The sequence below is a fragment of the Cotesia typhae genome, unplaced genomic scaffold (assembly GCF_013202065.1).
Source record: "Cotesia typhae breed Kobodo isofemale line unplaced genomic scaffold, CoteBio_Ctyphae contig_43, whole genome shotgun sequence".
Classification (NCBI taxonomy): domain Eukaryota; kingdom Metazoa; phylum Arthropoda; class Insecta; order Hymenoptera; family Braconidae; genus Cotesia; species Cotesia typhae.
In genome coordinates this window covers 2,602,321-2,627,923 of record NW_027423752.1, presented here as the reverse complement: position 1 = coordinate 2,627,923, position 25,603 = coordinate 2,602,321, and the positions used below count along the sequence as shown (strand labels likewise).

General features: G+C 29.8%; 2 protein-coding genes and 1 long non-coding RNA gene across 5 annotated transcripts in view; 2 read left to right on the top strand and 1 right to left on the bottom strand.

The window, feature by feature from the left end:
• LOC141528167 (uncharacterized) overlaps nucleotides 1-22,213 on the top strand; it is a 177,171-nt gene extending 154,958 nt beyond the window's left edge. For 2 of the 3 annotated variants that reach the window (XR_012479329.1, XR_012479327.1), the window contains exon 4: nucleotides 3,791-4,580. This is a non-coding gene — a long non-coding RNA (uncharacterized LOC141528167). Of the gene's footprint in view, nucleotides 1-3,790; nucleotides 4,581-21,892 lie in introns of those variants that run through there. The other variant, XR_012479328.1, reaches the window with a different exon arrangement.
• Mrpl2 (mitochondrial ribosomal protein L2) lies at nucleotides 13,494-16,171 on the top strand. Its single transcript, XM_074244076.1, has 2 exons — nucleotides 13,494-13,752; nucleotides 15,342-16,171. The coding sequence occupies exons 1-2, from the start codon at nucleotides 13,515-13,517 to the stop codon at nucleotides 16,082-16,084; spliced, it is 981 nt and encodes a 326-aa protein (XP_074100177.1). The 5' UTR covers nucleotides 13,494-13,514; the 3' UTR covers nucleotides 16,085-16,171.
• On the bottom strand, nucleotides 16,168-21,623 carry Sfxn1-3 (Sideroflexin-1-3). Its single transcript, XM_074244077.1, has 4 exons — nucleotides 21,260-21,623; nucleotides 19,687-19,863; nucleotides 16,946-17,334; nucleotides 16,168-16,862 (listed from the first exon to the last, which is right to left on the bottom strand). The coding sequence occupies exons 1-4, from the start codon at nucleotides 21,421-21,423 to the stop codon at nucleotides 16,618-16,620; spliced, it is 975 nt and encodes a 324-aa protein (XP_074100178.1). The 5' UTR covers nucleotides 21,424-21,623; the 3' UTR covers nucleotides 16,168-16,617.
• Nucleotides 22,214-25,603: the final 3,390 nt, after the last annotated feature.

Genomic DNA, 25,603 nt, shown 5'->3' with positions numbered 1-25,603 from the left:
CCGATCAATTTTTCAAACAAAAAACATGTTTTTTATAATTATGAAGAATATACGTTCGTGTGTCAAAAAAATTTTCCTAAAGGAAGTATTTTTTTTTTTTTCGGTATATTTAATTCAAGAAAAATATTCACTGATAAAAAAAATTAAGTTGATTTGAGAAAAAAACTCTTGAAAGAAGAAGATTATTTTGAAGAGTTAGATCATTTTAAATTAAGTAAGAAAATTCTTGAATAAGTAAAATTTATTTACAAACCAAAAAACAATTTCTAAGTATATGAATTTTCCTATTTGATTAAAACGGTTTAAATCTTTTTAATTTTTTGGTTCAAGTTTTGTCAATATTTTTTTTCTAAATACGATTTTTGTTTCAAGGTATTCAATTCTAATTAATTCAAAAAAATTTTTGGACAGAAGCAAGAAAATAAAATAAAGAGAATAAAGGAAAAAAACTAACCAGTTTTATGTTTTCAAACAAAATGCACTCATATTTAAATTAACCCAACAATTTCTTATTCAAGAGTTGAAATACAAAGTAAAATTTAGTTAACTCGTAAAAAATTTTCCGGTGTCACTTAATCGTACATGGCATAATATGAAAATTGGCCATGTCAGGATATATAATCTGGCCTGATATGTCTTAATATGAATTTACACGTTTATATCAGGTCTGAAATAGTTAAATTTACCAATGAATAATTTTTCAATCAAAGAAGTGTTGAAATTCTCCGGTAGAGGATGCATGGTGGCTAAATTTTCTCCTTACAGAAGAGTTGATTTTGAAATGTTTTCAAAAATAAAAATCATTTCATTGCTCTCCTAAAGAACTTATTTGATTACTTTTTGATTAACCTAACTAAACTTTGTTTCATACAACATGCTAATTGACGTACTCATTTCATTACAACGAATCAAGTAGTACTTTTTTTTTTGTATGTATTTGACTTAAATTTCCAACTTTTTCCTTGTTCTCATTTCGTTCAAAAATACCAAAAATAAAAAGTCTTATAAATATCAATTTGAGAGTTCCTGAGAAACTAATTCCGTCTAACATAAGCAAACTTTTTGTATTACGAATAATTGCCGCCCAAAATTGCTTCTCTTTCCGTAAAATTCTACAGAGTAAATATTAACTAATTAAACAAAGCATCGAAACAACAAAAATATTCACAAATGGAGAAAAATAAATTTAATCTTCCTCTTCCGCAGGGAGTACGTCGAAAAAATAAAATATAAAAAAAATATAGCTTGGCGAAATAGAAACAGGAAATAAAATAAAAAAAGGTAAAGTTGCGTTGCGAACCTTAAATTTATTGCTAATTATATTTCCGTCTCGCCATCTCTTTTGTCATATCCACAATGTTTTTTCCGCAACTTTTTTTCATCACTTTAATTTACCTATAACTCGTCGACATGGAATTGAGCCTGAGGAACGTGGCCAGGACGTTGTTATCCGCGTAAAAAATAAAATCCTTCCCAAAATAAAATAAAAATTGTAATAACAATAATAATAAAAATAATAATAATATCAAACTAAATAAATAAGTACGCGAAAATACAAGTGGGATGATATGAAGGTAACGCGAAGCGAGATGAGGGCGTGGTGGAGAACGTATACCGTCAGAACAGGTAGCTATAGCACGTAGCTCGAGGGAAATAGATATGAGTGCAACATAACGGCAAAAGCAAACTTTACTTCTTTGTGCTATAATAAAGATATATATATATATATATATATATATATATATATATATATATATATATATATATATATATATATATATATATATATGTATATATAGATATTTATATGAATATTTATATATGAGCAAAACGTATTTTTAAGAAAACGAAGAAGAAGGATATTGGCTAGCAGGATGGGTTAATACTTCGCAGCATTAAGAAAGACACAAAGGGAAGACATGCCAAAGTTTCAGTAGTTCTCGGTGTGCTTGTTCAGTGGGCGACAATTGGCTTCTGCGGTGATTCGCGCGATCTGCGTGGGGACTCATTATTTAACTGTATCGCATATTGAGGAAGCGGATATAGATACGGCCCTGATGGTTTGTAATATTACGATAACCCTCCTATAGTGCTGTACCTTCTTCGAAGTATTATGTGTATGTATCTATAGAGAGTGTTGAGGAGCGAAGGGAGCAGCACCACTCACAGGATCGCATTCGCCACCCCTCTCCCCTTTCCCTCAGTTCTCCCACATAAACTGGAGCTACCTAGCCTCCCCTTCACCCCTTTCCCATTATGTTCTCGTGCAACCCCAGTCACCCTTTACACAGCGGCCATGTTGCCGGAAAATATGATTATTGTTATTATTTGCACCCTACTTCGCGTCATATCCTCATCCGCGAGGTTTTCATCCGAAACCCGGAGTCGTTTACCACCACCATTACTCCTGTGTACAGTAATCTTTAGGCGGTTAATCGTGTTGGTAGTCATCCTGCATAATTATCCATTGTAAAAAATGGAGGAGTTGTTTTTAATTTTTTACGAAAATCTTTTAATTTAGGTCTGCCAAATATCGAGAATCCGAAAATTAGTAAGTTTTAGTTTTACTATGCTTTGATGCCGTAAGCAAGATATTGATTTTAACACACCATAAACTCATCTAAAATGTTTGTATAGTAATACCGATTTTTAATTCATTTTTTTGATAAATCAGTTGACTAATTCTATCGACAACAAATAACGATTTTAGATACTCAATTGGATTGTACATAATGTTTACTCTTAAAGGAGAATTTGATTATCCTAAATCAAAAAAAAATTTTTTTTAATCAAATAAGATTTACTTGGATAACGAGTATTTTTTTAGATTAAGAATTTTTCCACTTAATTTAAGTTTATCGAACTCTTCAAAATTATGTTCTTGGCTTAAAAATTTTTCTTTTGGACTAAGTTAATTTTTTTATCGGTGTACTATAATTAAAAATTTTTTTACAGTTGGTCTGAAATTTGAATGTGAGTATTCTTCGTACGTTATAAAAAATTCCATCTCAATTCAAAGAGAAGTTGATTTACTATAACGGAACGTAGATTAAAAAATCTAAAAATTTATAAACTTTGTCAACTCTGATTATTTTTGTTCACTTTTTTTTATCAAACCACTGGCTATTGATGCGAGTTGTAAGATTCTCAAGTGATAATTTTCCACAACAATTGATCACTTTTTCAACATTTTTTTTTATACGATATAAAAATAATGTATCAAATTTACACCCCAGGACACTAAATATTCATCAGATAAATTTTACCCCAACTTTTTACACAATTAAAAAAAATTATATAAGTTCTTGTGTAGTTGTAAAGTGGCTGAAGTTTATGATATAGATTTTTTTAGGGGTGAGAGTTGGCTGGAGGTTGAGGAAGTTGGTGGAAAAAGTATGAAAATGTTTCATCGAGACCACCTTCTTAGTTCATAAGAATGTACTTTTTCTTATCTTTTTCCATGAGCCGTAGGGGGGGAGAGAAAGAAGTAGAGTCGGGGTTTTTCGAATGAAAGAAAGGCGCTGAGAATTGCCTGAGGTAGTTTTTAGAGGAAGTAAGAGAAGCTTTACCTTTTATTCCTGATGGTACAAGAATACGGGGATGCAAATTATGGTTTATGGAGAAAGAAGAGATGAAGAAGCTGTAGGAAGATTGGCAAGCGAGAAAGCGGATTTTTAAAGACTAAGATGGAGATGAAAGGATCAACATTAGCATTTTGTTGTGTACTTAAATAATTTAATATTTTATTCGTATTATTCTGCGATTAAATATTTCTTTTTTTTTGTTTCAGTCCCTTTATTTTCGAGTCGGTGAAGAAGTGTCTGGGGTTCATACTGGAATCGATTATCCAAAATTACATGACTTCAGTCAATAGCAAAAATTGCGATATAGGAATTGTACACAAAAAGAAATTTTCTTTTAATTTTACCGTCAAATTCAGTGTAATTCTGGGACAGTTGAGGAGTTGAGTTACAAAGGGGCATCTTTTCATTTTTGATTAATCGAGACAAAAAACTGGTTATCTCTAATTATAAATATTTTTATTAAACTTTTTTAATTTAGTTATAAAGTAATATCGATTATGAAGCTACAATTCGATTCTCATTTAGAAATCTTTATAATTTTTCAAGTAATTAAGATTTAAAAGTTAAAAAAACTGCTCTATTAAAATATAAAAAGATACCTTTTTGAAAATCAGCTCCTCATTTATTTTATGGCAAGCTCAGATTTATAGAAAACTTCATAATATTTACGTTAGGCTATAGTAAAATTTATTATTATTATTTTATATATTATTTTATATTATTTATTATTATTATTATTTTTGAAGAAAATTTATTTCAGTGTAATTTCAACCCTTCTGTGGTATACTCCCAGCGAGATCGCAAGAATATGCTTGATTATTGTCGAAAGATAAGATCTCAATGTTTTGCCACATCAAATCGTGTCTGACAATCATAAAGTATCTATAAATGATAGAAAAAGCATACTGTTAGAAACTTGAAATTTTTTGTAAATCGCTTACTTGCTATCTTTACATAATCAAGTGGTTTTGATAGCTTACGATCTGGATTTTTCAAGTCTTTATTGAGAGGTGAACACGATGGCTTTTGAAAAAATCAATTATTCAACTCGATTTGTTTATTAATCTCTTTATCTACTTCATGAAAAGTTTTGAAATGAAAATTACAGCTTACTGTTGTTTTATTTGATGGTAATTAATTTTTTCCGTTTTACAGGTAAATTTTCTGTCCTTTGAGCAACTGTATGTGAAAATGTATTCCTAAGTACAGCTTGAAGACAGTTGATACTATACTCGATAATTTTGCTGGCTGACCGCCGGTAATTTGATCTTTGATTGTTTCTTTTTTTATGATTCACACATCGGATCAGTAGAGGGCGTTAAATTCGTATGAAAAAAATACTACTTGCGGAAAAATTTGAAGGAGCTTTCCCATGCAGGAAACCCCCAGAGTTGACAAAGGGGCCAGGCTTGGGTCAGTACTGGGAAACCTAGCTTTGGCCTACCTATATTGGCCCATGCCTGGGCCAGGATGCTTAACCCAGCCTCGGCCATGCCAATGATCACCAAACCTTGGGCCAAGACTGGCTCACCCAGCCTCGGCCATGCCAATGATTATCCAAGTTTGAGCCAAGACTGGCTAACCTAGTCTTGGCCATTCATTGGTGACCCAAGCTTGGGCCAAGACTTGCTAACCTAGCCTTGGCCATTCATTGGCGACCCACGCTTGGGCCAAGGCTGTTTAACCCAGCCTCTTGAAAAATTCATTATTCAACCAAAACATTTGCGTACCGTCAAAATTGATATAGTCTTTAGAAAATTAAAATATAAAATTTACAGTTGAATTTTTAATATTGATAATTTTAAACATTAAAATTTATAATAAGATATTAAAAATATACAGAACGATGTACGAAATCTAAAGTAATATAAGAACGTGACGCTTGCATTTTTTTAATAACTAATAAACATTTGTAAAAAAATAGTTAATTTTCATCCAAACACAATATTAAATAACATAAATTATATAAATAATAAATCGTCACACTTGGTCACCATATAGATTTAGCTTATAAGAATGATGAGATGTGCATCAACTCACCGGTCGTATGGTGTAGAGGTTAGTCGTCGGTCTGGGAAGCGCACGGCTCGGGTTCGAATCTCGATTAGAACGGACGCGATTTTCACTTTATTTCTATAATTAGCGAAAGTTAGATTTAAATCAAGAGTCACGGTCTGAATTTGCGCTAGCTCTACATCAAAATTAAAATAAAAAAATAACACTTACAAAATTCTTTTTTTATCATTTTTTATCAAATGGCATAAACCAGACTTGAAAATTAACTATTATCCAGTTCTGGTAACTAGGCATGGGCCAGTAGTGACAATCAAACGTGGCGCAATTTTGATTACCTAGCCTGGGCCAAGATTGGCTGACAAGCTTGGGACAGCCTTGGTTAGCAAGCATGGCCCAGATTTGGCTACCACGCATGGACCAGCCTAGGCGATCATACCTGGGCCAATGATAACAACCAAGCCTGGCACCCTGTTATCATCCCAGACTTTTACCAAAGCTGGGCCAAAGCGGGTTTACGAGCATGGGCCAGAGATTGACAGCATTGCGCCAAGCGAGGCCCATACCTGGCCCCGTCGTATTTTCCTGTATGGGTTAGAATTAATTTTTAAATAAAATTGATGACTTTCAATTTATTCGTAATTAACTTATTATTAACATTGATTTTTCAATTTATTGTTGTAGTTTACCATTGATAATTTTTTTTTCTTTTCGAGGTTTAATTAGAATTATCAGTGGAAGTTTGTAGCATATTTAAACGTTACTTTAATCGATTCACATATGACACGAGTGCTTAAGGCATTCACATTTGGGTTTAAACTTTTTTTTCTTACGACACATCAAATAAGATATATAAAAAGTATCTAAAAAGATATATGAAAATCTAAAAACCCGATAAAACCCGAAATCAAGCTGAAAAACCCGTCGAGTATCTCAATATACCCTTCAACCCTCCGAGTCACGTCGACAATAATCAGCTACGTCGATATCTAATCAGGTTTGGAGTTATTTTGGATCTTCATTTACCTACTACCTGTCTACGCACACTCTGGACGGGAACCATTAAAAGTACTGAACTCACCCCAGGTACACTAAATCACGGAATCTTGAATTCCACATTTAATGGAATGAGAAGAGACGGCAAGGGCTTAATTGACTTGGGGTAATTATTTTATTAAGTGAGAAGATGGCTGCCGGAATACTAAGACAACTTCGCTCCTCTTCTCTTCTCTTCTCTATGACTTTTGCGAACTATCTCAGCTGCATATCAACTCCTAGTTAATCTAACGTTGAACACACTAAAATTTTCAATGGGATTTGTGGGTCTAATAGAGAGAATCAATCTGAAAAAGAAAACTAATATCTCATATTATCTTCATCTTGAAATTACTTCGATTTTTTTTTTTACCAAAATAAATTTATCTGTCAACAATCCAAATCAGTATATAGTAATGCCAAATAAAATACAATTAATATAATTTTCTAACACCTGTCAGGAAATCTACTAAAATGTATTGTAATTTTATAATCTTCATGTATAAACCTAACACGCATTGTAATATTACAGAACGGTTGGTCAACTTTTTAAGAAAAAGCTTTTCAATTGTGCAAATATTATTTGTGATCTGATTCGGCATAATTGTATGTAAAATCACAAAAAAATATTGTAATTTATATAACAATAATCTCATAAAAAATTTAACAAGCTTTTTGTTATTTTTCTAATTTTCATTATAAAATTACACAGTGCAATGTAATGTTACCAGACAATTTTAATTATATTCCACGAATTGTAATTCTACTTCACTGTTTTCCAATTTAAAAAAAAATACTTCTCAGTTTTACAAAAATGAGATTGATGTATCAAAAAACAACAATGTTCTTCATATTTATTTTTACTAATTTGTAGTCTATGGTTGTTTATTTGTAATAATAAATTCGAGGCCTCATTTATCTTTTATAAATTTTAATAATACGCTCAAACGATCATTTGGAAATCAACATATTTGAATGACTAGATATTAGACTTTAATTTTTATAATATTCAATGAATTATAAATAATGTAAAAGTTAGTTATTTTCCATCAATAAACCGCATCAAATAACACAAATACTGTAAATAATAAATAATAAGCCGTAATGCTCAATCACTTCATAAGATTAGCTTATAAGAATAATGAGATGTTGAACCACCTATCGGTCGTACGGCGTAGGGCGTTAGGTATCGGTCTGGTAAGCGCGCGGTCACGTTCGATTCTTAGTTAGGGTAGATATTATTTTCACTTTATATCATCTGAGTTGTAAAAATTAGGTCTACGTGAGATACAAAATTCAGTCAGCGCTTCAGAAAAATAAAATGACAACAAATATTAAATCAAATCTTTCTTTTTTATTATTTCAATTCAAGTAAAACTCAAGGAAAGTATTGTAATTTTACACTGAGAAAACGGTTTGTTTGATTCAAATACGCAGATTTATTTGAAATGAATAAAAAATCTACAGATTCGGTAGAATCTGGCGCCAAGTTCCGTTCAAAAATTCTGTTGTAAACGGAGCGCCAGACTACCGAATGTGTTTACCGTAAGCAGAACGATATTTTTAGGTTGTAAAATTTTATTAATTCTACAGAACTTTTTTTTCTCCAATATTACTCTATAATTATACATTATATGTTATATTATCAATATTAATTGATAATGGTCATTGAAAATAATAAATTCTATTTAAAATTAATTAAATTCTCTAGCACAAACTATAGCGACCCAGATTTTTAGATTTTGACTTTTTTCTTATGGAGAAAGTGACATGCCACAGACTAAATAATTCGAGAATGTATGGTAACTCTCTACTAGATGGGAGACTACAGTTAAAAAAAAAAGTTATGAGCTTGCGTCGATGCTCACTAGGGCTCGTCAATGTTACTCTAACACAAACTGTAGTTAGAAAGTTCGAAATCGAAAATAAAAGAAATAGTAACAATCATCAATATTACAAAAACCATGGAAATTTATTTTACGATTTTATAAAATATAAATATTATGATTGATAATTTGTCTATTAATCTAAACCAAAGGATATACTTGATGGAATTTTATTAATGCTTATTAGTTACTCTACGAGAAATAAAAGTTTAATGTGATCAACAGATTCGGTAGAATATGGCGCCAAGTTCCGTTCTCAAGCCAGACTACCGAGTGTGTATATACCGTAAGCAGAATCGTTTTTTGAGGTTACAAGTTTTTTTTCAAATTTAATTTGATTTTTTTTTTTATATGATATTTTATAATAGTAGTTCATGCTTTTTATTAGGCGTATTACTTGATTATTATCAATTATCTTTATAATTTCTATTTAAAATTATTAAAAATAATCAGCACAAACTATAGCGACCCAGATTTTTAGATTTTAACTTTTTTCTTATGTAAAAAGCGGACGGCCAGAGACTAAATAATATAACGATGCATGCTAATATTATGATAGATGGAAAACTACAGTGAAAAAAAGATATTTGACAGCTTGCAATTACACACGCCAGGCGGCGCAAGAATAACTTTTACATGAACTATAGCTTAAAGGGGATAGTTTGCCATCGGAAATGTATTAAATTAAAATTGTCAATTTTTATTATAATTACAAAAAAAAACTGAAATCCGAACAAAAACAGTTTTACTGTAAAAAAATCGTGCCAAGTCCACGTTCATAAGGCTATTAAAAAAAAAAAATTTTTATTTCTTTACAAAAAGATATAAAATAAAAAATTAAAAAATCCAAGTAACCGATATGGTTGTATATGACTTTCGAAAATTAAAAAAAAATTTTTGTAAATTTAAAAATTAAAAGAAACAATTTTGGAACGTATTTAGTGTGCGTAGTTACGAAATATTTCACTTGTTATGAAATTCCTAAATTGTATCTACTAGGATACTTAAAAAAAATTGAAGTACACGATAACGCACACCAAGTACGTTCCAAAATTATTTCTTTTAATTTTTAAATTTACAAAAATATCATTGTTAAATTTACAAATATCATTGTTAGCACCAAAGAAATATTTGTTAACTATAAACAAATCTGTATTTCATTCAAATATACTAGAACTTTGTCTCAAATAAATCAATTTATTTGTATCAAATAAATATTTCTGGTGATATTTAAATAAGAGATTTATTTATAGTTAACAAGCCTCATTTCATTTAAATGAATTGTTTTCTCAGTGTACAAAGCTAATCTAAAAATATTTGTAAGATTACAAAACCGTTTTGTAAAATTAGTAACCTCACAGAGCTACATATGTTTTGTAATATTACTATATCCGATTGTAATTTCAAATAAATGTTTTGCTTATTAGCTTTCAATATATTTCTTGTAAAATTACAACAGAAATTTTTATTAGTGTAGCGTTACAAAAAATAATGAACTATTTGAATCCATTTAGAAAAATTAAGGTTCATTTTAGCTTTTAACATTTGGAAGGTGTTTACAAACATTTGTTGAATAATCATCAATAACTAGGATTAAAATATGATTGAATTATTTTCTCTAGTCGAAAAAAATATGTTATTATAAGAGACTCGATCAACTTTTCGAAAGTGTTATTCTCAAAAACAAAAAAAAAAGAAATTGATTAAAGTCTTAAAGATTTACTAAAATTTTAAAATCATTCAGAGGATTTACTAAGTAACTTATAATAATTATAGATATGAGCGAGCAATTTAACGAATGAATTAATTCACTTAGTTGTAATAATAACGTCTAGCTAAACTTTCAACGCGTGAGAAAATTTAGCGTTTCTGCGCCATCTAGCAGAATCTTCAAAAGTATTTACAAAATTGCGCCAGTTGAAATAGTGATCGATTACTCAGTGATCAAAACTGGATATGCTAATATTCGATTTAGTAATTAAGATAAATTTTTTTATCCTATAGTTGAATTGATTTTTGTAAACAATTTATTTATTAGATTTCTGAAAATTTTTTTTAATCTTTTAATATAAAATCAATTAACATTATTAAATTTAATTCAGATGAGACTACTGTTGAATCTAAGACACACAAAATTAATCTCAATAAAATGCACACCTACGACCCTTATTGGTGTGCAAACTGATCGGTAGTTTCCAGCAAAGTATCGGTAGCTGTAGCTGTGGTTGTAGTTGTAATTTTAGGGTAATAATAGTAATAGCTGGGGTGTATGTAGTGGTATTAGATAAGTTTAAACGCGCGCGCATGAAACGTTGGCTGTCGCGAAGGAGGAACATCTATTACCCGTACTGTACTGGTACATAGACCAGACCAACTACGACGATGGAGAGGAATTGTCGAGGGTGGTAGTTTAAGTTGGAGTGCGGGTAAGAGTAGTCGAGCGGCAAATTGTCCGCCATCTTACCCACCTTACTTTATATATCTGTGTATATATTGTACCTTAACTCACACCAGACACACTTTGCACACCCGACCCGGATGCACAGACACGTCCAACTTAACCATCGACTCACCCCTCACCCCTCATCTCTCATTCCTCAGTTTAGTCCTCTATTTTTACTTAGTTTTTTTTTTGCCCAGCTTCATCTGTTTGCTTTTTATAATTCTAGGTCTTACTGTCAGGCAAGGGGGAGGAAAGTAGTAGCTTATTAAGCTATTTCTCTCACTTTAGAAATGGTGGTTCTTCTTTCATGAGGGCACTCTACTATACTACCCCTCTGCTGTTTTTTTAGAAGCTTTAGATTACTCGGCGGCCAAGTTATAAGCACTCGTGTTTCAAGTTTATTACCTTCATCGTGGCAGCCGAAGAGCAATCAGTTGCTGTTTGTTATTTGAGTCTTTCAATTTTATTAGTGTTTATGATTTTATAAAAAGAATTATTTTATTTTTAAATGTTTTAATTTTACTGAAATCTTTTGTTTTAAAAGTTGTACAAATATAAAAGACTTAAATTTGTATATTTATGACTTATTAGCATAGAAATTTTCTGCATGCAAAATGATTCAATGATGATTGAAGAAATTTATTTATTTTTTTTTTTTATTTATTGATTAATAAACCTAACAGCTCATCGGCCATGAAATGAAAAAATCACGTATAAGTATAACTGCACAGAAAGAAAGAAAGTCTTGAGTCAAGCGTAAATTTTCTTAAATCAAGAAAATCTTAAGGAAGATTGAAAATTTCTTAAATGAAGTTAAAATTTCTTGTACGAAGTCAAATTTTTTTAAGCTAAGAAAATTTCTTCTTGCTCTAAAATAACTTCAGTCTTCCTTACAATTTTCTTGGTTAAACAAGGTTTTTTTTCTGTGTATCAAATGTTTATGGTATAGATTTACTGCCTAAAATATTTTACTGTTATCATAAATATTTTAGTTTACTTGATATAATTATTTACAGTTAAGCTACAACTTAATTATAATCGATATCGTATTAATATTAAAATTTAAATGGTAAAAAATGTGATAAAAGATTTTTTTGTTATTATTTATCTTTTTTTTTAATAAAAAAATAGAAACATTTATTGAGTTTTAGTCGATTGCTAAAACGTTTGAGTTATACAAAGGACTCCTTATTTTACATTGTACAGTACTACCAAATATTACGGTCTTAGTTAAGAAGAAAAAAATGTGTTTTACTAAGGACAATACAGAGTATTAGACCTCAAAATAAAATAGTTTTAACATTAATTTTATTTATTTATTAATTTATAAGATCACGGGATTACATCCCCTATGACCATATATCGTAACTGAGTACAAGTAACTTAATTATTAGCTTGAATTCTACTGTAATTTTAAAAATAGAAAAGAAAAACATAAAATAATCCTCATTCACTCATTCTAAGCTGAACAAGTAGAAAATACATTTATTTCGAAACTTATTGATTGTACTTGAAGACATTATCGCAAAAGATAATGAGTTCCAGAAATTAAAACCCGTTACAATAAATGAACGCTGATGTGAAGTAGTTCGAGCAAAAGGAACTTTAAGTGTCTGTTCTTGTTAGATCACGATGAAGGAGTACATTCGGCTTAAGTTCGAGCTGGCTACCAAATAGACCAGGCTGCATAAGACACAACGCTTTATAAAATTCTGATGCTATTAAAAATAGTCTTACACAATTATTTAACGAGACTAGTAATGATCTTTCAAGCTCTCAGGTTAAATTTGTAAGAACACATGAGCAGTAATCAAAAATCGTTAATACTAAAGCAGTTACAAGCTTACGCTTTAACTGTACATTGTAGTTAGTCTGCGACTAAACTCTATCAAGTATTCCTTTTTAAAATAAAGATTCTATTTAAATCACTCTATGTGGATAATAATCTCGTCTTTTCTCTTTATTTATTATTAATCCTATCCATAACTTCCTACAGTTACAATATTATATTTTTTTATGAATTAATTCAAATGCTAACTGGCCAAAAACGGTGCTAAGGTGGCTAAAAATGGCCCTTCTATCCTAGACGTCAAAACTTGCTGTACAAATATTTCAGTCAAATTGTAGTAAAGTTAAAAAGAAATTTAACTACAAGTTTGATTATTAATTCGTATTAAAGTTGCGGCCGTAGATTTTCGTCAATTTGCTTACAACTGTTATAGAGTGAAGAATTACCGTGAACTTAATGTTAAATTACCTGTCACTGCTGGAAGTCAACTACATTCTGAGAATGTGCTGGCTATCAGGGTGACTATCAGGGTTAATTTAACAATAGAGTAGTTGATAATATAGTTTCCATAAGATACTTGCGCGCGCGCAACTACTTTTACAGGCAGAGATAACAAAGTTTTTACACGATAAAGAAGAGTCTTATCAACTGAGTTACGAAATATTACAGCATAGAGGGCGATACAAACTTACATTATTATTATGTATTATATGTATGTACACTCACATTATTATTGTTACATAGAGTTTGTTGTTGTGGTAAAAATGGCGATGTCCGGGTTGTTAAAACGTGTTATTGGTAAAAATTTCGATTTAATCATTTACAACGGCTCGGTAGCTGGTCAAGTGCAACAATCTCGTCCCACAACATCTTGGACATATATCGGAAAACCAAAACCTGGTATTAAAGGAAAAAGTTACCGAAGACACGTACATTTCGAGGATAAGTACACCGTCAAGCCTCTTCAGGTTACTAATCTTGCTGGAAGGGATCCTATTACAGGTAAAATATATTGTTTTTGTTAACAGTGAAATTATTGTAATTTAGTCTCTGAATTTTTTGTAATTTTAATTTGATGTGGGTTATGTTTTTTTTTACTTTTTGTTCTTTTCCGAAAATTTGTAAGAGACATCTCATTTTTGTGTTTTTTTAATAACTAAATTTAAAAAAAGATTTGTTAATACGAATCCTTTAATAATGATAAAAAACTTTCGATGTGAAATCAATATTTAAATGAAAAAATTATATAAATTGTTCATTTTTATAACACTGAATGTTGAATGAGGGTGAATTCAACAGACACTTAATTTTTGAGAATTTTTAAATTAATTTTAACTTAATGATTGTCAAAAAAATCTAAAAAATTGCATAGAAAAAACTTGTGAAAATTTCTATGTGCATATTTTTTATACTATTTCTTCTGTAACAAATAAATTGTTTATAAATTATTAAAAAATTATCAAATGTCTGCTAAATTCACACTCATGAAGTTGACAGATATTAAAAATTTTTTTAGAATTTTATAGCAATCAAATTATTAAAAAAAAAAAAATTAATTAAAAAGTTTGATATGTGAAAATCAATAAAAATTACAAGTAAAAATTTTTAGAAGCATTTTTTTTATTGTATTTAATTTGTTAAAAAAATTTTTTTAATTGACAGCTCACCGCTAACTTCAGTAATATTCATTTTTCTAGTTTTTTTTTTTTTTTTTGCAATAAAAAATATCTACAATCTAGGTAAAGTTCATGTGGTACTGATACTGAAATCAGCAGACATTTGACAATTTTTTTTTAGTTTTTATTACAAGTCGATAAAAATAGTATATTACACCCCTTGGGAAGGAAAATAAGAAAAGTCTCAGATCATACGTAATTGTTGGCCGAGGCGAAGCCGAAGTCAATAAACATGTGATCTGTGGTTTTCTTTTTTACTTCCGAAGGACTGTGTACTATTTTGCTTCCTCATAACTCATAGTTTCGATTTGCAAAAACATATTCTAGAATGTCCGTAAAAATATCTAAAAAACTGCATTATCATTATCGAAAGTATTTATTTTATATTAAAAAAATTCACCATTTTTCAGTAATTTTCACTAAATAAGATTTTTGGTTTTTTTAATGCAATTCAGACTCCAAGGGCAGATTCTAAAACGTCCTTAGAACAATCTATAAAATTTAATCATCGTTATTAAAATATAAATGAAAAAGGAACTATTTTACATTAAAAAACTAACATTTTTTTGTTATGTCTGAAAATTTTTATCAACACTAAATGAGGAATTGAGTTTTAAAAGCGTATCTTTTCATTTTTGATTAATCGAGACAAAAATCTGGTTATCTTTAATTATAAATATTTTTATTGAATTTTTTTAATTTAGCTATAAAGTGCTATCGGTTATGAAGCTACAATTCGATTTTCATTTAGAAATCTTTATAATTCTCGAAGTACTTAATATTTAAAAGATCAAAAAACTGTTCTTTTAAAATATGAAAAGGTACCCTTTTGAAAATCAGTTCCTCAAATGTCTTTTACATTTGTCCATCAATCAAAAAAATCTACAATCTACATTCTTCAATTATCAATTTCAGGAAGACTAGTAACCATCGGAATAGGTGGTGGAATAAAGCACAAATATCACTGGATAAAATGGAAACGTGATGGACCAACGGACCCAGATGCTCCCCCAAGAGAAGAGCGAGTCATCGAAGTCTTTGAAGACGGCTGCAGAACAGCGCACGTGGCTCTGGTAGCCCACGGCAAGGAACTGAGTTACATTCTCGCGACCGAGAACATGAAAGCTGGCCAAGTAATCCGGACATCTTTAGGAATTCCTAGAATGACCGTGAGAGCTTTCGAGGGCGACGCCTATCCTCTCGGAGCGCTACCTATCGGCACTGTTGTAAATTGCGTCGAAAAATACCCAGGTGTAGGAGGTTTCTTGGTCCACGCAGCTGGAACCGCAGGAATCATTCTCCGTCGAGATGGCGACGATCGAGTAATCGTCCAGATGCCTAGCAAGAAGCTTTTCAGTCTCTCCAAAACCTGTATGGCTACCGTAGGCCGGCTCTCTAACATCAATCACGGGTCGACACCTATTGGCAGCGCTCAGAGGAACCGTGAGCTTGGAAATCGGCCCCGTAGTGGGCTCTGGCATCGCAAAGATGGTCGGCATGGAAGAAAAATTAAACCCATTCCTCCACCGATGCATTTCAACATCAAGGAAAATTTCCATAGAAGAAAACCTTTTTCTCTTACACACTCCGCATACAACCTTCACTTGGACGCTAAGCGCAAGCCAACTGTTCCTGTAAGAGATGATTCTGTCTATTAAAACCAATATTAATTAATTATTATTTTTCATCAATTAAATAATGTTCATTATGATAAATTATCTAATAAAGTACCAAATAATCGTTTAGATTAATTGTCTATTTATTGTCATTTATCCCCTGAGTAAAATCTCAGTCCTCGTAAATGCCTCCCAGAGATTCATTAATTATTTCTTAGATATAATGAAATGTTTTTTTTTTTTGTATTTATAAGTTGTAAGTGTCTTTGTTTCACGGTTAGGTGTACAATACATTCTGAGGAATTTTCATGAGATTCTTATTCATAGCGAGTAACAGTAACATAACCACAACAAAACAGTTATCTAAGAATATGGCCATCTGTTAGCTGATAGAAAAATTAACTAAATTCAAGAGAAAAAGTTTGAACAGTTTTTCCTCTCAGCTAAAGATTTTTTTTTCGTTTGAATAAAGTTAATTTTTCGATCAACGTAAAATAAATTTAAAGTAACAATAAAAAAAATTGCGCCCAACTTTTGAAATTTATGGGATGAGGCATAACCTTGTATGTCGCTGTTCATAACCCTTTGTTGTAGTAAAGCATATTGATTGTTGGACTTTTAGCACGAATTGCTTCCTGTACTTCAGGCTCTAGGTGGTCGATAGTAACCGGCACTCGTTGAGCAAAAAGAGCACAGCACAAAGGAGTTGCGAAGGTTAAACAGACACCACAAACTGCTAATTGGATTGGCGCTGCAGCCCATTTTGCTTTCGCTAACATGTTACGTCGGTCCAAGAAGTTCATCAGTATTGGTGAAAGAACTGGTTTAACAATTAATATTATCGTTATTTTTATTATTGTTATAGTTGATCTAATTAAAGTTAAATAATGTGAATTGACTTACCCATGCTAGGAGATGCCATCAAAATTCTGGACATAGTAACAGAAGCAATGGCTTCCCGAGCAGCTTTTTTACTATTGCCGAACTTTTCTCCTTCCTCATTTTGAAGTTCAATTCCTTCTTGCAACTCAGTTATCCTCATCAGTGGAATGTTTACGCAGTTAGCAGCAGCTACCGCTGCCAATGGAACCAAACGACCTGCCAGAGGGGGCGCGCGTCGCGCTAAACGGTTCAGTGACAAAGCAGTGATAACTGCGCCACCTACTGCGCCTACGTAGCTGCGTACCAAAGTTTCAGTGGGAATTGGACTGGCGCCACTGCGATTTGTGTAATTAACCACCGCATTGAAGGACTGATTGAACCATTGCCAGAACACGACAGCTGGTGTAGATCTGAAAAAAAAATTATTGAGTTTTTAGAATGAGCAGTATTATGTTCTTGTTCTGGGTATTTTTAAGTCGTCATTGAAGTAGACTTGTAGCCTCTGGTAAAGATGTAGGCGGGGTTAATTTTAGTTTCATGTTTTCAGACAGAAAAGTCATTAGCTGGCAAATTTTATTTAAAGAAAAAAATTTTTTAAAAATAAGAATACTAATTTTTAAGATTAATTGTTTATAAGCAATATTTAGAAAAATTGGGAAATTTTTTTTAAACAAAAAATCTTATAAATTATCTTCTTTTAATATTATAGAAAATTTTAACGTCTGATAAACATTTTAAGAAGTTTTTCAAACTTATTTATTGATAAATCCATGATCAACATTAAGGAAAATGTACAGAAATGAGGCTCTATCTATTTTCAGTTATAAAAAATTGAAAATTAAAGAAATTAACGAAATTTTAAGACTTTTTTAAGATGCCAAAAAAACAAAAAAATTCCGAGAGCAGATTTTTGAAATTTGGTTCTTGAATTTGTAATGAAAATGAATTCTTAGACGATTTTACGACTTTCTAACCGCTACATTTATGAGTATGTTCTTTTTAAATTGAATTTGAAATTGTTGAAAACTTATTATCGGACGATTTCAAGACTTTTTTAAGACGCTCCGTTTTAATATTCCGGAGCTCTGGCGCTGTTAGCTCATCTTAAAGAAGTCTCTAAAAATTTTTTTAAGACTTTTTTAAGATCATTTTAAGACTATTTCAAGATTTTTTCAAGACTATGTTAAAATTTTTCTAAGACTATTTAAAAATGCTTTATAATATTTTTCAGGAGCTGTCATTGTGATATAATTTAAAAATAGTCTGAAAATTTTTTAATGATTTCTTAAGACTATTTTGGGATTTTCTAAAAACTATTTTAAGATTTTTTCAAGACGATTTTTAGATCATTTTAAGACTATTTTAAGACGCTCTATAATAATTTTCAAGAGCTGTCGCTGTGATATCATCTTAAAATAGTCTTAAAATGATCTTAAAAAAATTCTTAGAGCCCACTTTAAGGTGAACTCGTAGCGACAGAGCTCAGAAAAATTATTACAGAGCGTCTTTAAATAGTCTTAAAAAAAATTTAGAGACTATTTTAAGATGAGCTAACAGCGACAGAGCCGTCGAGAACCTTAAAACGGAGTGTCTTAAAAAAGTCTTAAAATTGTCCGATAATAAGTTTTCAACAATTTCAAATTCAATTTAACAAGAGTTTACTCAAAAATGTAGCAGTTAGAAAGTCGTAAAATCGTTTAAAAATTAATTTTCATAACAAATTCGAGAACCAAATTTCAAAAATCTGCTCTCGAAATGTTTTTTTGGATTGTTTTGCTTTTGATTCTTAATATGAAAAAAATTAATACCTTCAAAATGTTGATCAAAAATCAATTGGTATATTTAAAAATTTTTGAAATCAAAAATTTTATTTTTTTTTTTTAATCTATCGTATATCTTTCAATATTTCGCTAATTCTTTGATTTTTTATAACTAATCATAGGTGGAGCTTCGCTTCTATACAATTGAAATAAATTGTTGTCCCCGAGTTTGCATTCATGTGCAAGTGCAATGTTAATTCAACCATTTTAGACAAGAAAAGAGAACTCATAACCTCATAGTATTTTCATTCGCTTTAAATTAAAAAAAAAAATTAAATTTTTAAAACTTCTAGTAAAATTAATTTAAAAATTATCAGATTAATTTTCATATTAAACTACAACTTTAAGATTATAGACGGTAATTTTTAGTCCGAATATGAAATTGCTTTTAACAAAATTGAGTCTCTTCTTTCATCTGACAATTAGAGTGTAAAAGTGCCATCTATGGGTTCCACTAAAAATGATTACTTCAAAAAGTGAAAGAATTGATAAGAAAGTAGTTATTTAAAGAAAGTATGCCCTGATAGCCAGCGCTTTCTCAGTAAGTGTTGACTCCCAGCAGTTACGGTTAAGTTATACATCAAGTTGGCGGTAATTCTTCACTCAACAACAGTTGTAAGCAAATTGACAGAAATCTACGGCCGCAACTTGAATACAAGTTAACAATTAAACTTGTAGTTAAATTTCCTTTCAACTTTACTACAATTTGAAAGAAATACTTGTACAGCAAGTTTTGACGTCTATTTGCAGAGTAAGTTATAGGTAACTAATAGGTAATCGCTCGCTTTGCCAACTCTTTCCGTCAAGTTTGCTTCAAATTGCGGACGTAGATTGACAGTAAGTTATAGGTAAGGTGGCTATCAGGGTGCTTTTCCTGAAATTTGATATAAATTACTCCCAAAATTTAGAACTTTTATACCAAAAAATTGAAAAAACTCCTACTTGTAAAAAGTCAACATGCAGCCAGTTATAAACATATTCATGGGAACTTGGGCACTCATGCGTCCAATAACGAGCATTTTTTCTCCAGTATCTGGGTGATACGCACTGTCATATAAATATTTATTCTTCCACAGTTCATCTTCGGTTATCTTCAAGCTTTCCAGCGATTCTCCTTTTCTGAAATAATTAATTTTTATTAATTAGACAAGCCAGAAATCGAGTATTGAGTTTGAAACATAAAAAATGTGTCGTTATTAGAACACTTAACTGTTAATTAGTAATTAAGTTTAACATTGAGCACTATCTTATCCTTATCATATACATAATATAAAAATATATTTTTTATTGACGCGTTCGGGTTTATAACACAGAATTTCATCTGAATAAAATGTAATTCATGTGTTTCGTAACCAAGATTGTTGACCCGTTTAAAACGATTGCGTCTTGCGGCTGATAATTGTAAAACCATATTGAATAAATTAAAAATAATTATATACAAAAAAGATTCCTATTAGTTTTGGTAATTTACTGTCGTACTAATATGATACGTATGGTAATTTGTATTAGAGATTTCGAGTTCATGGACGTCGATAAATATGTTCTTAAAAGAAAGAATTAATTTAAAACTGTGAGGATAAAAATAGATGGAAAGGAAAATAACAGACAAGAAATTACTTTTCGACAAATTACATATAACAAAAAAATATTTAAAAATAAAACATTTAATATTTTTGACAAATAAATTTTTACAGAAAATTATTAAAAAATTAAATACTTAGTATTTTGAGAATAAATTAAGTAGCGATACTAAAAAAAAAAAAATGCTTAGAAAAAATGTGAGATATATTTTTTGTCTCTATGTAGGAAATTTTTTTTTTTCATTTATTCATTCAAAAAAGCTCCAAAAATTGACAAGTTGTCAATTTTTCTGTCACATAAAATCAGTAAAATTTGAAAAATTAACTTGAAGTTTTTTAAAAAATTTAACACATCATACTGAAGTTAACAAACGTCTGATTATTTTTTATAAAAAATACGTTATATGGTAAAAATTTTTTTTTTTTTAATTTTACTTGAAAAATTTTTCAATTTTATCAACGCAATTTTAATAAAACATTTCTCTAATGTTAAGCTTTTTTTAAAAATTGAAAAGTGATCAGAAAAAATTATCAATCGTTAATTTTTTATTAAAATTAAAAAAAGTAATAATGAAAATTAATTTAGCAGATATTTAATAATTTTTAAAACTTTTGTTAACAAATAAATTATGGCAAAAAAAAATAAGAAGAAAAAATTTACATGTAGAAATTTTAAAACATTAAAAATGCAATTTTTTAAAAATAATTCATTAGAATTAATTTAATTGTTAAATAAAATTATAAATTGGTCAAGTGACAGCTAACTTTAATGTCATAAGTAATAAATTAAAAGAAATGTAAATAAAAAATTGAAACAATCAACAATAAAAATAAAAAATTCATAAAATGAAAAATAAACTAAGTTGTCAGTTACTTTCACCCTCAAGAAATACTTATTGTGATAATAATGAAAAGTAAATTCTTAAAACTCTTGCCTGTATTTAGAAACAATTTCCCGTGACCTGTCAAGTTCACTGTCTGACGCAAACACATTCAAGGGATTAGTTAAGTTGAAAAAATGCTTGGCACGTCCTAAGTAAGTACTTTGATCCCATCTTGGCTTTTCTAAATCAATTCTCTGGATTTTAGAGCCCGACATTTTTATTCCTATCCTTGAATACTAGAATTCACGTGTCCTGATCCGAAACTTTCCCCTCTTACAAGTCAGGTCTATTTTTTCTCTATACTTCTCGTTCACGATATTATATTATATTTTATTTTATCTATGATCCTTGTATATTATATATATTACAGCTTTATATCTGACCTCTGTAGATATTTTATGGCACAAGTCACTCTAAAACTGCAACAAAACAAAAAAATTAATTTATTTATTTCACAAAATAAATTTGAAGCGAATTAGACACAACATTTGACAGAAACATCAAACTTACGCGCCGACTTTAGTGTACACTGATGGTTACAGACATGCGACATGTGTTGAGATTGCAGATGGCGTCTGCTATGTTATTATATTATAAGTTAAGCGTAACGCGTGTAAACTATAATGTAATCTCTCTCCGTCTGACGTATTATGAGTAACTATATATATATTTCTTGTGTTACAGCTATAACCAGCTTTTCTGGTATCCGCGAAGCAGAGATATAATAAATTATGATGACCTCGCCCGTCCTTTGGTACAGAATCACCGCGGAATCAAGTTCACATTGATCTGACTGGTTGGCGTGCGCGCAGCTCACTCGCGCTCCTCGAACTAACTTATACGTTATAGTAACAGATTTTTATTTACTCTAAACGATTTTTTTAAGTTTAGCGCCAAAAGATGGCGTAGTTTTTTAAATTTTACAATTAAAACCAATTTTTTTTAGCTTATACGGTCTACGGTTATTGATCATTGATCATGTAACTGATGAAAAACTGTTAAATGAATTTTATTTTAAATTAATTACTGTAGCGCTGAAAATTAAGTTATAATTGATCAAGTTTTATCAATTTTATATAAATGAAATACATTTAAAAATCATGCACCGAACAAAAAAGTTAATTTGAATTGAAAGAAAAACTTTTGTTATGAACCAAGAAATTGAATTGAATTAAATTTATTGATTTATGCCAAAAGTAATATTGCTTAAATACTAATTTTGTAAGAAACAGTTTAAGTGAAAATTATAGCTAATAGTTGACAACATTCATAATTACGATTTTAATAATTTTAATAATTTACCTGAGAATTTAGTTCATATTTAGATGTCTAGATTAAAGAGGTAATCTAGACATAATAAATCATAAAGTTTATTTTTAAAAATTTCTATACTGGAAGTATTTATCACATCGATTATTAATTCTTTCCAGAGACGAATGCAGGTAACTGCAAATAATAACTAATAAACAGTTGTTGCAAATTGAACCAAGAAAATAATTTTTAAGAGTAGTATTGCCTGGAATCAAGACGAAAAATTTATTTTATTTAAGCATATTAGATTATGTATAGTCATATATGAAACGACATAGTAGCGATCGAACATCAATATTAGATAGGAATATTGTCTTAATTTGGGCCTAATAATTTTTTATCAATAAAAAATAAAAACTGTTTAAAAACTCGCTTTGCCCTACCCTTCAGCCCAAAGCGAATAAGCATTACAAACAGATGAATCTAATGATAAAACTACTTTTGATAATAAAATTGTGTATTTAGCTGACATAAAAAAAAGATTTGTAGGCATTGCAATCATTCAAATAATGATCTTATTTTTATTGCATTAATTTTAAGCAAAATAAGCACTTTTCTATTTAAATTGATAATAAGTTTTCAGTCAAGAATGTATTTCCACTTTTTTCTTATATTTACGTATTACTTGATGATATTGTATGATAAAGCAAATATAGAATTGGATCAGAGCAGCGCAAGTAGGTACCTACTTTGCCCTAACCGCTTTGCCCCAGTACACGTTTTTTTTGCTAAACAATTGTAAAATCAAAAATACTAAAGGAACCGTCCGAACTTGTATCCTCCTTTAGAGTTAAATGGCACAAAAATAATATGGTTTCATCAATATTATCATAAGTGTAATAGTGTTTAGATCATCTGATGACACATTCCATTCGTAATTTTAACAAATTTAGTAATTTCTTTATTTTGTATTTAGTTACTTTCTGTCAAAACTCGAACACCTAATCAGAATTTTCAAATACTCAGGAGTGTTCCCATGATCACTACAAATGTATACTTTGACATTCGCATTCAATGTCACAACAAAACAGCACCTACTCACTTTGGGCGAGGTACCCTCTTTAGGCTACCTTCCCCTAAGTGTTTTAAATTAAATATATAGTTTAATTTAGAAAGTAATATGATAAAATATGATTTTTAAGCGTTAATTTGCACTAAATAATAATAAAGCCGGATTCAATTAATTTCTAAGATGTTGAATTTCTTACATCTTTTGAAAGACGCACTTGAAAAAAATGGTTAATGAGATCTCTTTTGTAGAGGCATTAATTTCCTACAAGTTACGTCTAGAATTTTTCGTCGTAATTTCAGTTGTCTCGTTAATGACAAAGAAAGCAGGTGGATCATCGTACTTGTACGATTTTTAAAACAAAGACAGACAAAACAGTTCAAGTTGCAATGAAATGATAATAAACACTTTTAATACTAGATCATATGGAATATTCTATGTCAAATCGACAAGTAGTTGGAATCGATCCCTTCCGAAAATTTCTGACCAAAATTTGTCCAAATCCAAAGGGGTCAATTCTAACTATTCGTCGATTTGACATGGAATGACTCTACTATATAAACTGAACTGCATTATGATAATTGAAAGACAAAAAAAAAGCAATTATACAGTCGAAATGAAAGTAAATTTCCGAAAGTTACTTTAAATTTGCAGAATCGTAAAAACAGTAAAAACGAATGGAATTGTAATAAATATTCATCAAATAGCCATAGATTTATGGGTAATTTTCTGTTTAATATTAAAAAATGAAATAATATAAAAGTGAAAGCTCTTTTCATGAGCTTTCAAACGAAATTTATAGAAATTTAATAAGTTATATTATCACATTCAAAAGTTATTTCAAGAAGAACTTTTAAAAGAGATACTCAAAATAAAAATTAGGTGTTCATCCTTTGAATATTATTTTTTCAATGCAATGAGATGAAGCACCATTCCTTAGTAAAGTTCTTATGAATTTTATTCATTGCACCATGACTTATGTAATAGTATACTACGACGCCGTAACAAAAAAAAACCGCAGAAAAAATAACCGAACGACAAAATAACCGTGGATAAAGTAACCCAACGATAAAATATCCGGAATTAAAAGTTTATAATTAATCTAATGTAATTAATATAATTAATCTCTCGAAAATAGATCAACAAGTAAGCTTGTTATTTTGATGTGTTTTTTTTTTTCATGGATTTTGTTCGAAAATATTTTTATTATAATTTTTTTTTATCGTTCAGTTATTTTATTACTTGGTTATAATGTCGTTCGGTTATTTTATCTGCGGTTATTTTTTCACATAATTATTTTGTCCACGGTTTATTTTTCTTTGGTTATTTTGTCGTTCGGTTATTTTGTTCGCGGTTATCTAGTCGCGGTACCAATATATTACAAACCGAAAGAGAAAAATAAAACATTCCGACCCGCGGATAACTTTGACCTGGGCAAATTTTGGTCAGAAGTTTTCTTTTATTACAGAACGAAGTTCTGCCAAAGGAAAAAAATTAAAAAAAAATTTTTTAAAAGATATGCTAACTCAAAACTTCGCGATTTTTCCAGTTATTTAATTTCGTTTTTGTAATATCTCGATCGCTATTATAGATACAAAAATGGCCTTGCGTTTGTTTGAAAGGTGACACTTGGGGTTATTGAAAAAAAAAAGAAATATTTTGGAAAGAAAATTCAAAAAATGCCAAATTTTGAATAAATGCAAAAATGAAGATCAACGTTAAAATTTTGGCTCAACTTTTTTTTGTGTAATACCTTGTACTGATTTTAAAAGATTCTGAAATTTTTTTTTGTTTTTTGCAACTTTTAAATAAGGTTAAGTTATGCACATATGTAGTATTGTCATTTTAAGCCCTAAAAAATTAAACTCATGACGTGGAAATATTAAATAATAAATTAATTTGAATTTTTTTTAATTTTTTATGAAATGCGTAAAATATTACTATTTGATCATTGATGTGTCAATGTGTGACCATATTCACACAAAATAGAAGTATCGTATATTTGTAATTTTTTGAATAAAAAGTTTTGCGAGAGTTTTACCCTTTATCATTCTTCCCCTATTCTACTGTTTATT

Bases quoted from the DNA above. Each gene is read 5' to 3' on its own strand.
- Mrpl2 (XM_074244076.1), top strand. From the start codon at position 13,515: ATGGCGATGTCCGGGTTGTTAAAACGTGTTATTGGTAAAAATTTCGAT. The intron at 13,753-15,341 runs GTAAAATATATT...TATCAATTTCAG, and splicing joins TGGAAGGGATCCTATTACAG to GAAGACTAGTAACCATCGGA.
- Sfxn1-3 (XM_074244077.1), bottom strand. From the start codon at position 21,423: ATGTCGGGCTCTAAAATCCAGAGAATTGATTTAGAAAAGCCAAGATGG. The intron at 19,864-21,259 runs GCAAGAGTTTTA...TAATTATTTCAG, and splicing joins GAAATTGTTTCTAAATACAG to AAAAGGAGAATCGCTGGAAA. The intron at 16,863-16,945 runs GTAAGTCAATTC...TTGTTAAACCAG, and splicing joins GATGGCATCTCCTAGCATGG to TTCTTTCACCAATACTGATG.